At 44.5% G+C, this 13,488-nt stretch overlaps 1 protein-coding gene across 1 annotated transcript in view; it reads right to left on the bottom strand.

Moving 5' to 3' along the window:
* Positions 1-1,534: 1,534 nt before the first annotated feature.
* Positions 1,535-13,488, bottom strand: part of LOC309557400 (homeobox protein Hox-A4a-like) — a 74,684-nt gene continuing 62,730 nt past the window's right edge. Inside the window, exons 2-3 of the mRNA XM_082260115.1 lie at positions 6,186-6,346; positions 1,535-1,941 (exon numbers count right to left, since the gene is read on the bottom strand). Coding sequence (XP_082116241.1) covers positions 1,657-1,941; positions 6,186-6,346 — 446 coding nt within the window. The 3' untranslated portion in view covers positions 1,535-1,656. The remainder of the gene's footprint in view (positions 1,942-6,185; positions 6,347-13,488) is intronic.

The following is a 13,488-nucleotide window of genomic DNA, read 5'->3' on the forward strand; positions in this document are numbered from 1 at the left end:
GGAGATTAGCTGAGCCCGGAGCTTTGATGTAACGAATGGTATTTCACACTATTCTAATCTAATACCTGCTGCTTCTGTGTGCACTGCAGAGTGGAGGGGCTAAGATCCCCCTCTGACAGCTATGAGAGGAGAAAACAGCAGAGCGGGAGATTAGCTGAGCCCGGAGCGTTATGTAACCAATGGTATTTCACACTATTCTAATCTAATAACCGGCGCTTCTGTGTACACTGCAGAGGGGAGGGGCTGAGATCCTCCTCTGACAGATAGGAGAAAACGGCAGACAGGGAGATTAGTGAGGAGAGCCCGGAGCAGCGATGTAATGAAGGTATTTCACACTATTCTAATCTAATACCCCGGTGCTTCTGTGTACACTGCAGAGGGGAGGGGCTGAGATCCTCCTCTGACAGATAGGAGAAAACGGCAGACAGGGAGATTAGTGAGGAGAGCCCGGAGCAGCGATGTAATGAAGGTATTTCACACTATTCTAATCTAATACCCCGGTGCTTCTGTGTACACTGCAGAGGGGAGGGGCTGAGATCCTCCTCTGACAGATAGGAGAAAACGGCAGACAGGGAGATTAGTGAGGAGAGCCAGGAGTAGCGATGTAACAAAGGTATTTCACACTATTCTAATCTAATACCCAGTGCTTCTGTGTACACTGCAGAGGGGAGGGGCTGAGATCCTCTTCTGACAGCTATGAGAGGAGAAAACGGCAGAGAGGGAGATTAGCGAGGAGAGCCCGGAGCAGTGATGTAATGAAGGTATTTCCCACTAGTCGATTTCAAAAACACACACTGGACATTATATAAAACACTAATAAAGTGGATTCTAGGATTTTAATGACACTAAACTAGGTTCCCACGGGATTCCTGGCAGGCAGGGAGGGAAGGGAAGACCTCACATTACAGCTAAAAGACCTACCCCACATGTTCAGTACCAGGTTTGTGTCAAAAATTGTCTTTAATTTTCAAAACTTTAAATGTTCAAAATATCGGCCCTTATCGGCTGATACCGATACCCAGTGACCAAAATATTGGTATCGGCCCTGAAAAAAACATATTGGTCTATCCCTGTTATAAAACAATGCCAATATACAAGCCCTTATGAAGGGGGATGTGCAAGCACCCGAAACTCATTGGCTTTATCTTCTGAACTTTTTGTTGTAGAAATAAACTTTTTTAGTGGACTTATTTTTGATATATGGGGCTCTTGTCCTTCTATACAGTATATCCTGGACATTATATTGGAACCTCATCAATCATCACATCACAATGTAAGCAACAATTACACAATCCATGCATAGTGGCCCACAGCAACAAAGAAGAGCCAGAAGAACTATTTAAAACAATTTACGGGCTTGCACAGGTTAGTTCACTTGCTTATTGATAAAAAAAGCATCAGTTGGTGGACAGAATGCCGAAACCCAACAGACTTTATTTTCAGAAGGTCAAACCAGGTTATTTCATTTTATTTCCAGTACCCCATGAACCCACTTATAACCCATCCCCACCCCTTCCCACCGAGACCCCTACCAATAATTAGTTAAATACATATAAATTATTATCTCCGGTCTCCACATCTCTGTGGAATATTACGGTCCATGATAAATAAATAAACTTTGGGCTGCATATTGCCCACAGTCCCTCAGTCTGTATCTTATGGGGAGGGCAGAGCCCCACTCTCTTCCTCGGAACAAAAGGACTCCGGGCTGTAGCGGAGCTGGCCGTTGTGCCGTAAGATGTCTGTGTCTCTCTCTGATCCTTGGAAGTCCACATCTTCTTCCTCCTCTTCCTCTTCCTCCTCCTCCTCGTCATCCTGGGCATCATTGCTGGTTGCTATGCTCTCTGACCTCTTCCTGTCGCTGTGGTTGGACATCCCCTGTTCTTTCCCCTTACGACTCCTCTTCCACTTCATTCTGCGGTTCTGAAACCAGATCTTTACCTGGGTACAGAAATCAGATAAATGTTAGAAAGCCAACAATACAGTCCTCCACAATTCAAAAACATTTTCATCAAGCACTGTTTGAAAAGCCAAGAAAAACTTTTTTTTATTTGGCATGTTTAGAACATTGTTTGTGTAATAGAATTTTCAGTATCGGCCACAAGAGGGCACACGTGCCTCTGGATAGGATAAAAGTCGGTCCAAGGTCCCTTTAACACTTGTGTGACTTGTCCTGTGATTTGGGACTGCAAAGTCACATGACAAGTCGTACTTCATGATTTCCAATGAGTATCGTTCGTATCTGTACGACTTCAAGTCGCAACGACTTCAAAGTTGTCCCTGCACAACTTTGGGCCGATTTTATTGCGTTTTGAGGTCCATAGTCATAGGCATTGCTTCAAGTCCAGTCAAAATCACGTACGAATCGCAGTAAAATCGCACAACTTTTAGGTCGCATAAGTGTAAAAGGGGCCTTAGTACCAACTTTTGAACTGTAAAGCCTAGTATCCAGTGGGGGTTATTTACTAAAACTGTAGAGTGCAAGTTCTTGTGCAACTGTGCATAGTAACCAATCAGCTTCCAGGTTGTATTACCAAAGATTATTTGAACAAGCTGAAGTTAGAGTTGGTTCACACTAATCTGACTCAAAGTCGCCCCGACTTCGGGCGACTTTGAAAGTCGCCCCGACTTCGGGCGACTTTGAAGTCGCGCGTGCAGCGCGACTTCAGAACGGCTTGCAAATGAATTCTCATCATAGAAGTCAATGCAAGTCGCAGCCAAAAAATAGTGCAGGAACCTTTTTCTAAGTCGGAGTGACTTGAGTCGCTCTGATTAGAACGGTTCCATTGCACAGCAACGGGAGCTAATTGTCAGGCGACCAAGTCGGATTAGTGTGAACCGGCAAGATGCTGATTGACTACCATGCACAGCTGCATCAGATCCTTAGTGCTCCAGTTTTAGTAAATCCACCCCACTATGAGAAAATCGGACTAAAATCATCCGGTTTTCCACAAAGGTGCGTATCATGATGTAAATGAGAAGGATATTAACCACTTAAGGACCGCCCCATAGCAGATATACTGCTACAGGGCGGCCCTCCTGTCCAGAATCACAAGTAAATAAAAATTCCAATATATTTCCCAGTTTGTAGACACTATAACTTTTGCGCAAACCAATCAGTATACACTTATTGGGATTTTTTTTTACCAAAAATATGTAGCAGGTTACATATTGGCCTAAATTTATAAAGAAATTAGATTTTTTTCAATTTCTTTATTGGATTTGTTTTATAGCATAAAGTAAAAAATATTGTTTTTCTCTCTCTCTTTGTGTACAGCGTTGCATGACCACGCAATTGTCAGTTAACCACTTCTGGACCGGAAGGATTTGCCCCCTTAATGATCAGGCCAGTTTTTGCGATTTGGCACTGCTTTACTTTAACGAACAATTGGGCGGTCGTGTGACGCTGTACCCAAATAAAATTGATGTCCTTTTTTTCCCACAAATAGAGCTTTTTTTTTGGTGGTATTTGATCACCTCTGCGATTTTTATTTTTTGCTCTATAAACAAAAAAAGAGCGACAATTCTGAAAGAAAACAATATTTTTCACATTCTGCTATATAATATTCCCATAAAAAAAATTAAAAAATCTAATTTTTTTAACATTTTAGGCCAATTTGTTTTCTGCTACATATTTTTGGTAAAAAAAAAAAAAAAATCGCAATAAGCGTATTTTGATTGGTTTGTGCAAAAGTTATGGGGAGCAATCTGCAATTTTTAGCGGAACTGTGACATTGCGGCGGACAGATCGGACCCCTAACTGACATTTTTGACACTTTTGGGGGGTCCAGTGACATTACTACATTAATCAGTGCTAAAAATATGCACTGAGACCTGTGTTCCTATATAGAATGATCTCATGCACTCTGTGATCATTCCAGAGAGAAGAACGGTCGGATGTGTTTACAACAGCTACCCGTCCTTCTGTCTCAGCGGGGAACGATCGCGGGTGTCAGGCGGCAATCGGAGTCGCCTGTCCCGTGCATCGGAGTCTCCGCTGCCGAGTGGGGCGGTAGCACGCTGCCGGTGGCCCCCTAGCTGCAGGTGCGTGACCTACATATTCCTACCTCAGTTTGTGCAGGAGGGGCTGCCTGCTGCAGTATAACTTTGGCAAGCGGTCCTTAACCACTTTAGCCCCGCTCAAGGCTACTGCGGCAAAGTGCCGCGATCCCGTCCAGCGACGTAGACCTACGTCGCTGGACTCCGCCCCTTGTGGGCGGCGCTCGTGCGACGCCGGAGGCTCGCTCCCGCTTTGTTCATTCACAGCGGGAGTCGGGCCAGGGGAGGAGCAGCGGCGATTGCCGCTGCTCTGCCCCGATCGTCGGGGATCGAGTCTGGAGATCCGCCCGCTGTGTGTAAACACAGCGGGCGGATCTCCATAGTGACAGGGAGTGACAGATCGGACTGTTCAGCATAGCTGGACATCCGATCTGTCCTTCTGTCACACAGTCACCTCCCTCCCCCCCACACATCAGTAAGCACCAGGCATACATTAACCCCTCCCTCTCCAATAAAATTAACCCCTTCCCTGCCAGTGTCATTTTTACAGTAACAGTGCATATATATATATAGCACTGATTACTGTAGAAATGTCACTGGTACCCCCAAAAGTGTCAAAAATGTCAGTCAAGGGTCCGATCTGTCCGCCGCAATGTCACAGTCCCGCAAAAAAAATTGCAGATCGCCGCCATTACGCGTTAAAAAAAAAACACCAAAAATGACAGAAATCTTTCCCTTAGTTAGCAATAACTTTTGCGCAAACCAATCAAAATACGCTTATTGCGATTTTTTTTTACTAAACATAGGTAGCAGAAAACAAATTGGCCAAAAATTTAAAAAAAATTTGATTTTTACATTTTTTTGGGGGGGAATTTCATATAAAAAAATGTGAAAAATATTGTTATTTTTTCAAAATAAATGCTCTTTTTTTGTTTATAGCGCAAAAAGTAAAAATCGCACAGGTGATCAAATACCACCAAAAGAAAGCTCTGTTTGTGGGAAAAAAAGGACGTAAATATCGTTTGGGTACGGCGTCGCACGACCGCGCAATTGTTAGTTAAAGTCGCACAGCGCCGAATCGCAAAAAGTGGCCTGGACGGAAGACAGAAAAATCCTCCGGTGGTAAAGTGGTTAAGTGGTTAAAGTAACGCAGTGCCGTATCTCAAAAAAATGGCCTGGTCATAAAGGGGGATAAATCTTTTGTAGGTCAAGTGGTTAACTTGAACGAGAATTCTCGACCAAAAAAGGCAAATGTAGGAAAATGTAGCTACGTAGTACTGTAGTAGCAGAGGAAGTGTTATAGTGTACGTGACCCTTGCAGCCACGTCCACCAAATATGTTTGATTATATTCGTACGGTTACTGTAAACATTGAGAAAAAATTGGATGTTGTGTTCATGTACGTTAAAAATATTCTAGATTGCACCTTCAAATTTTTTTTATTCGAACAGTCGGATTCAGTTGTTGAAAGCACTATACTAACAAACAGATAATCGACAAATCGTTCTTCATACGGAAATTTTTGTACGATTTTCTTTTCGTGTGTACGGGCCTTGGGGTATTGAAAGTTTCTTCATAAATATATTCCTATGTAATAAAAGCAAGCTGCCTGAAAAAGGTGACAGGCAGACCCGATCGGAAAGCCTGTGTGAAAGGGGTCTAACAGAAGAGGAGCAATTGCTGGCAGAGGTGTAAGGGGAGGGCTTGTTTACATTTTCTGTTTATACTGGTGATCACTGAGACTGGTTCACAGCAATCACAAGGCACAGAGCCACTCTGGTTGGCTCTGTATTTTATGAGTGTGATCTGCACTGCCTAATGTCCACCAACCTGCTGTTTCTTTTTTTTAGTGGGTTAAAATAATTTAGGACTAATCATTCAGATTCCAGCCCAGACATTCTTTAGCTACATAGTAAGGAATATCTAGGGATTGATTTCAGGAGACTTTTTAGGCAAAGCTGCTGATGGTCCAGCTCTGCCTAAACACCAGTCCTAGAAAATCCCCTACTATGCGACCATGGGAAACCAAGGCGAAGCCATATTTCCATTATGAATGTAAAATGTTCATCTGTTTCATAACCAGTTTCATAAACTTGAATTATAAAATAACATTATACTGTAGTTGAATTTTAACCTGTCATTCATGACAGGTCCGCTTTACTGCATGAATCTGCATGTGTCACCCACCTGTGTCTCTGTCAGCATAAGGGACGTGGCCACCTCGAAGCGCTTTGGTCGTGACAGATATTTGTTGAGCTTGAATTGGTTCTCCAGCTCCAGCAGCTGCTGACTAGTGAAGGCTGTACGAGGCCGTCTGCATTTCCCCATAAGACCAGGCTGGTTAGATGCTGCAGGACAAGAAATGTCAGCATTACTATACAGATCCACAATGTACCAGTTCACAACGGTGATGGCTAGATACTTGCTGTCTGGGCCAATTATTTCATTTATTGCATTTGTTGCTAGAAAATTACTGAAAGCAGAGGCCTTGTAGAATAAAATGGAAGCTGTTGCAATTTTAATGCCACACAATATTTGCACAACCATTTATCATACGCAAATTTTCAGAAAAACATACACTAAAATGAACTTTAGTGGACACAAACGCAGTATAATGCATGTCAAGATTTAAAATTGCACTAGCCCGAGAAATGGCTACAAAATACAGTACCTAGATTTCTCCATATGTGATGCTTTAAAAGCCTTTAGGTTATCATTTAAGATTTAGTTGTGAGTTATGGCTCTAGAATTATTGCTCTCACTTCAAAAATCATGGCGATACCTCACATGTATGGTGCAATCACTGTTTACATACACTATATTAGCAAAAGTATTGGGACACCTGCCTTTACACGCACATGGAGTCGTAGTCCGTAGGGTTCAATATTGAGTTGGCCCACCCTTTGCAGCTATAACAGCTTCAACTCTTCTGGGGAGGCTGTCCACAAGGTTTAGGAGTGTGTCTATGGGAATGTTTGACTGGGTTGAGGTCAGGACTCTGTGTAATCCAGACAAGTTTCTCCACCCCAAATTCGCATGTCTTTATGGACCTTGCTTTGTGCACTGGTGAGCAGTCATGTTGGAACAGGAAGGGGCCATCCCCAAATTGTTCCCACAAAGTTGGGAGCATTAAATTGTCCAAAATGTCTTGGTATGCTGACGCCTTAAGAGTTCCCTTTACTGGAACTAAGGGGCCCAACCCCTGAAGAACAACCCCACACTATATCCCCCCCCCCCCCCCCCTCCAAATGATTTGGACCAGTGCACAAAGCAAGGTCCATAAAGACATGGATGAGTGAATTTGGGGTGGGGGAACTTGACTGGCCTGCACAGAGTCCTGACCTCAACCTGATAGAACACCTTTAGGATGAATTAGAGTGGAGACTGTGAGCCAGGCCTTCTCGTCAACATCAGTGCCTGACCTCACATATGCGCTTCTGGAAGAATTGTCAAACATTCCCATAGACACACTCCTAAACCTTGTGGACAGCCTCCCCAGAAGAGTTGAACCCTAAGGACTAAGACTGGGATGCCATTAAAGTTCATGTGTGTGTAAAATCATGTGTAAGTTCATGTGCAGGCGTCCAAATATATTTGGTAATATAGTGTATTTTTTTTTTAAGTTCATTGAACTTTATTGCTATAACAAAGGGGCTAACAAGCCCCTTGTGATAGCTTTGGGTAGTGACAGGTCCTCTTTATGAAAAAATCATGGGTTTATCAGACCCCAGATGTTTCCCCTGCCCTCCAAAGCAACTAACCAAGCACAGATTGGCTGTAACAGTCAGGGGATGACAGCTCTGAAACCAGAAGTGAGGAAATTATCATTGATCTTGGGTTCCTTTCTCACAGAGGAGATGGGGGAATGGATGTTTCTCCATCTCCTCAGTAGGAAGCCAGCCTGGCCACTTACCACGGTCCCAGGTTCTCCGGGTTAACTGTTTTCCCAATGTGATTATGACAGTACTGTGCAAACAATAGATCTCTGATTGGCTCACACTGCAGACCTTCCTTCACCGGGCTCAGTGTTGTACAAATGATTATATGGAGCTAATTTAAAGACAGATCCAACTATTTTTTACTAGCTGTATCAAAAATATATTCTTGCTAAATTTATAACTCGATCTTTTCATTGTTGCCTGAAGTGCCACAACATGGCTGCTTCCCTTGTCTAGGATAACAGGTCCACTTTAATCATTTATTGACAGAACAGGTGACTGTACACACACACTCATATGTTCCCGTGAGAGACAGGAGAGTTGGTCGAAGTCAAAAAAGATCTAGCAAAATATTTGTCGAATTTATGTCGAGTAAACACAAAGCCCGAATCCTCATTTCTCCACAGCGAGCGCACACAATGGCCGGAGCTGAGCTTGTGTGGCTCCTTTTTATGCCGGTTAGACTCACACCTAACAATAATATTGACTCGGGCAGCAAATTTCCCCTCCACTGGTACTGCACTATGACCCGCCTGCACGCACTGATCCAGATAACACTGTGTAAACAGTTATATAAACTGGGTGACTATCTGTGTTTGTAGACCAATCATTAGTTATTAGGGAGCAGATAAAGGCAGCTCGTCTCCATTGATTGCCAGCTCCAAAGCGTTTATTAATTTAGCAGGGTTTGGCGCTGTGTAATCCACCGCCGTCTGTTCCACTGTTGGCTCTCTCCCCTCCGGATGTTCCTTATGTACCTTTACTTTTTCAAATTAACTAATATACTGTGTATATACAGGGCTTTTTTTTCTCAGAGAATAGCTGCAGGAACTTCCCACCTTTTGAGTGACACCTTGTCTCTGCCCCTACCTACCTCCAAGCACTGTCCCTTGATTCCACCCCCTACCCACCTCTCAGTACCGTCCCTTTGAGAGAATACAGAACATGAAAGTATCATTTTGTGATGCTACGTAATTTGTATGGAATGTGTTAACCACTTAAGCCCCGGAGGATTTTCCTGCTAAAAGACCAGGGGGTATTTTGCGATTCGGCACTGCGTGACTTTAACGGACAATTGCGCGGTCGTGCGACGCTGTACCTAAACGAATTTGACGTCCTTTTTTTCCCACAAACAGAGCTTTCTTTTGGTGGTATTTGATCACCTGTGCGATTTTTTGATCACGCGCTATAAACAAAAAAAGAGCGACAATTTTGCAAAAATAGCAATATTTTTCACATTTTTTTATATGAAATTCCCCCCAAAAAAAATGTAAAAATCAAAATTTTTTAACATTTTTGGCCAATTTGTTTTATCCTACCTATGTTTGGTAAAAAAAATCGCAAAAAGCGTATTTTGATTGGTTTGCGCAAAAGTTATCGCGTTTACTAACAAAGGGAAAGATTTTTGTTGTTTTTTTTTTTAACGCGTAATGGCGGCGATCTGCGATTTTTTTTGCGGTACTGCGACATTGCGGCGGACAGATCGGACCCTTGACTGACATTTTTGACACTTTTGGGGTTACCAGTGACATTTCTACAGTAATCAGTGCTATACATATGCACTGTTACTGTAAAAATACACTGGCAGTGAAGGGGTTAACTTTATTTGGGAGGGAGGGGCTGTGTGTGTCCCTAGGGGCGTGATTCTTACTGTGATTGGCTGTGGCTCTAGCTGTAAGGACACTGATCAACGGATCTACATACTAGATCCGAGTAATCAGTGTCTTTACAGCGATGAGAATGACAGGCAGCTTGTTTACACAAGCTGCCTGACATTCTCCCTCTTCCCCCGACGATCGCCGAGTGGCCGGCGGACATCGGGTCCGCTGGTCACACGCGCGGGGGGGTGCGTGACCGCGCGGGAGCGGGAGCGCGCCTCCGCGGGCGCGCGCTCGCTCCCCAGACCCTCCCAGGCTAGTGACGTTAATTAACGTCACTCTGCCTGGCAGGGGCTGACCGCCGCAGTAAATCTACTTGCGGCGGTCGGCAAGCAGTTAATGATAACAAGAAAAGCAAAAAAAAAAAAGGTCCCCTGCAGCTAGCAGCAGTAGATCCCCCCCACACAACAATATACCCCCCCCCATCAATAATAGATGCACCCCAGCAACCATAGATCCCCAGTAGCAGCAACAGATCTCCCAGCAACCAGCAACAGTAGACCCCCCCCCTTAACAGTAGATCCCTAACAGCAACAACTGAGCCCCCAGCAACATAAGACCCCACAGCAACAATAGACCCCCATGCAAAAATACATTCCCACCAGTGACAATAGATCCCCCAGCAGCCATCATCAACCCTCCAGCACCCCTTGCCATTACATACATTCAGTGTTGGAGGTGCCGGACCTGGGACCTGCGTTCCCCCATGTTCCCTATATATATATATACATATATATATATATATATATATATATATATATATATATATATATATACACACATATATATATATATATATATATATATATACATACATATATATATATATATATATATATACCCCTTACATTTTCGCAAATAGTTTATTATATCTTTTCATCTTGACAACACTGAAGAAATGACACTTTGCTACAATGTAAAGTAGTGAGTGTACAGCTTGTATAACAGTGTAAATTTGCTGTCCCCTCAAAATAACTCAACACACAGCCATTAATGTCTAAACCGCTGGCAACAAAAGTGAGTACAACCCGAACTGAAAATGTCCAAATTGGGCCCAAAGTGTCAATATTTTGTGTGACCACCATTATTTTCCAGCACTGCCTTAACCCTCTTGGGCTTCACAGGTTGCCACTGGAATCCTCTTCCACTCCTTCATGACGACATCACAGAGCTGGTAGATGTTAGAGACCTTGCGCTCCTCTACCTTCTGTTTGAGGATAACCCTCAGATGCTCAATAGGGTTTAGGTCTGGAGACATGCTTGGCCAGTCCATCACCTTTAACCTCAGCTTCTTTAGCAAGGCAGTGGTCATCTTGGAGGTGAGTTTGGGGTCGTTATCATGTTGAAAAACTGCCCTGCGGCTCAGTCTCCCAAGGGAGGGGATCATGCTCTGCTTCAGTATGTCACAGTACATGTTGGCATTCATGGATCCCTCAATGAACTGTAGCTCCCCAGTGCTGGCAGCACTCATGCAGCCCAAGACCATGACACTCCCACCACCATGCTTGACTGTAGGCAAAACACACTTGTCTTTGTACTCCTCACCTGGTTGCCTCCACACACGCTTGACACCATCTAAACTAAATACGTTTATCTTGGTCTCATCAGACCACAGGACATGGTTCCAGTAATCCATCCTTAGTCTGCTTGTCTTCAGCAAACTGTTTGCGGCTTTCTTGTGCATCATTTTTAGAAGAGGCTTCCTTCTGGGACGACAGCCATGCAGACCAATTTGATGCAGTGTGCGGCATATGGTCTGAGCTCTGACAGGCCGACCCCCCACCCCTTCAACCTCTACAGCAATGCTGGCAGCACTCATACGTCTATTTCCCAAAGACAACTTCTGGATATGACGCTGAGCATGTGCTCTCAACCTCTTTGATCGACGATGGCGAGGCCTGTTCTGAGTGGAACCTGTCCTGTTAAACCACTGTATGGTCTTGGCCACCGTGCTGCAGCTCATTTTCAGGGTCTTGCCAATCTTCTTATAGCCTAGGCCATCTTTATGTAGAGCAACAATTCTTTTTTCAGATCATCAGAGAGTTCTTTGCTATGAGGTGCCATGTTGAACTTCCAGTGACCAGTATTAGAGAGTGAGAGCGATAACACCAAATTTACCACACCTGCTCCCCATTCACACCTGAGACCTTGTAACACTAACGAGTCACATGACACCGGGAAGGAAAAATGGCTAATTGGACCCAATTTGGACATTTTCACTTAGGGGTGTACTCACTTTTGTTGCCAGCGGTTTAGACATTAATGGCTGTGTGTTGAGTTATTTTGAGGGGAAAGCAAATTTACACTGTTATACAAGCTGTACACTCACTACTTTACATTGTAGCAAAGGGCTGCAACTAACGATTAATTTGTCTGTCGACTAATCTAACGATTATTTTTATTTTATTTTTTTTGCTTAATTGAGTGTTTTTTTGATTAGCTAATTAATCCTGTAATTAATACAGACCCCTCAGTAAGCCCCCCTCTCAGTACAGACCCCTCAGTAAGCCCCCCTCCCAGTACAAATCCCTCAGTAAGCCCCCCACCTAGTACAGACCCCTCAGTAAGCCTCCCTCCAAGGAAAAGACTCCTCAGTAAGCCCCCCTCCCAGTACAGACCCCTCAGTTAGCCCCCCTCTCAGTGCAGACCCCTCAGTAAGCCCCCCTCCCAGTACAGACCCCTCAGTAAGCCCCCCTCCCAGTACAGACCCCTCAGTAAGCCCGCCTCCAAGTACAGACCCCTCAGTAAGCTTCCCTCCCAGTACAGACCCCTCAGTAAGCCCCCCTCCCAGTACAGACCCCTCAGTAAGCCCCCCTCCCAGTACAGACCCCTCAGTAAGCCCCCCTTCCAGTACAGACCCCTCAGTTAGCCCCCCTCCCAGTACAGACCCCTCAGTAAGCCCCCTTCCAGCACAGACCCCTCAGTAAGCCCCCTCTCAGTACAGAGCCCTCAGTAAGCCCCCTCCCAGTACAGACCCCACAGTAAGCCCTCCCACCTAGTACAGACCACTTAGTAAGCCCCCCTCCCAGTGCAGACCCCTCAGGCTCACCTGCGATCATATGCTGCTGCTGGAGTGGCGCGTGACATCTTGTCTATGTGGGACAGTGGGAGGGATCAGCCTGCAGCGGCCCCAATCAATGCAGCGGCCAGGCCGGCAATGCTTAAAGCGGCGCTGCGGAAACATCTTACCGAAAAATCCAACTCTCGTGCAGTGTTCTCCACTGTGCACGGGCATCGAGGGCATTGCATTGGAAGTCTTATTGGAAGTATTGTACTCGCGGCGGAAGTGACGTATCCCGGTAGGCGAGTCGGGCCAGGGGGCGTGTGATGTCAAGTGTTGACGCGTTGACGCCTTTCACGCACGTCAACGATTTTTCGTAGTCGACTACATCGACGCATCATTACAGCCCTAATATATATATATATATATAGAATAAAAATGTAGTAGCGCCAAAACACTATAAAAATGTAAAACATTCACATAAAGTCCCAAAAGTCCATAAAGAGTGGAGGAGATAGTGTAGACCAGTTCACAAACTCCAACTGTGCAGAAATGAAAAGCCGACACCCAGACGTGGAATCACACCAGCTGCTTACCAGATAATAAGTAATCATGAGCGATGGATAGGACACAAATACGGCATCAATCAAAAGATCAATCTCGCCTTATGGTCACATCAGCCCCATTCAAATAAACAGCCACAATGTTGGGGTAACGGTATGGGTAGGGTCAAACCACCAGATGGAGTATATGGTCACATCAACTCCGATTAACCTCGATAAAAAAAGGCAGGACGATAGTGCAGACCGTATGGATAGTTTATTCATTCATAAAATAAAATAATACTCACATTGAAGTGGATAAGTAAAAGCATATAAATGAACCGCGGTATA

Source organism: Pelophylax lessonae (assembly GCF_965119305.1).
Source record: "Pelophylax lessonae genome assembly, chromosome: 6".
Classification (NCBI taxonomy): domain Eukaryota; kingdom Metazoa; phylum Chordata; class Amphibia; order Anura; family Ranidae; genus Pelophylax; species Pelophylax lessonae.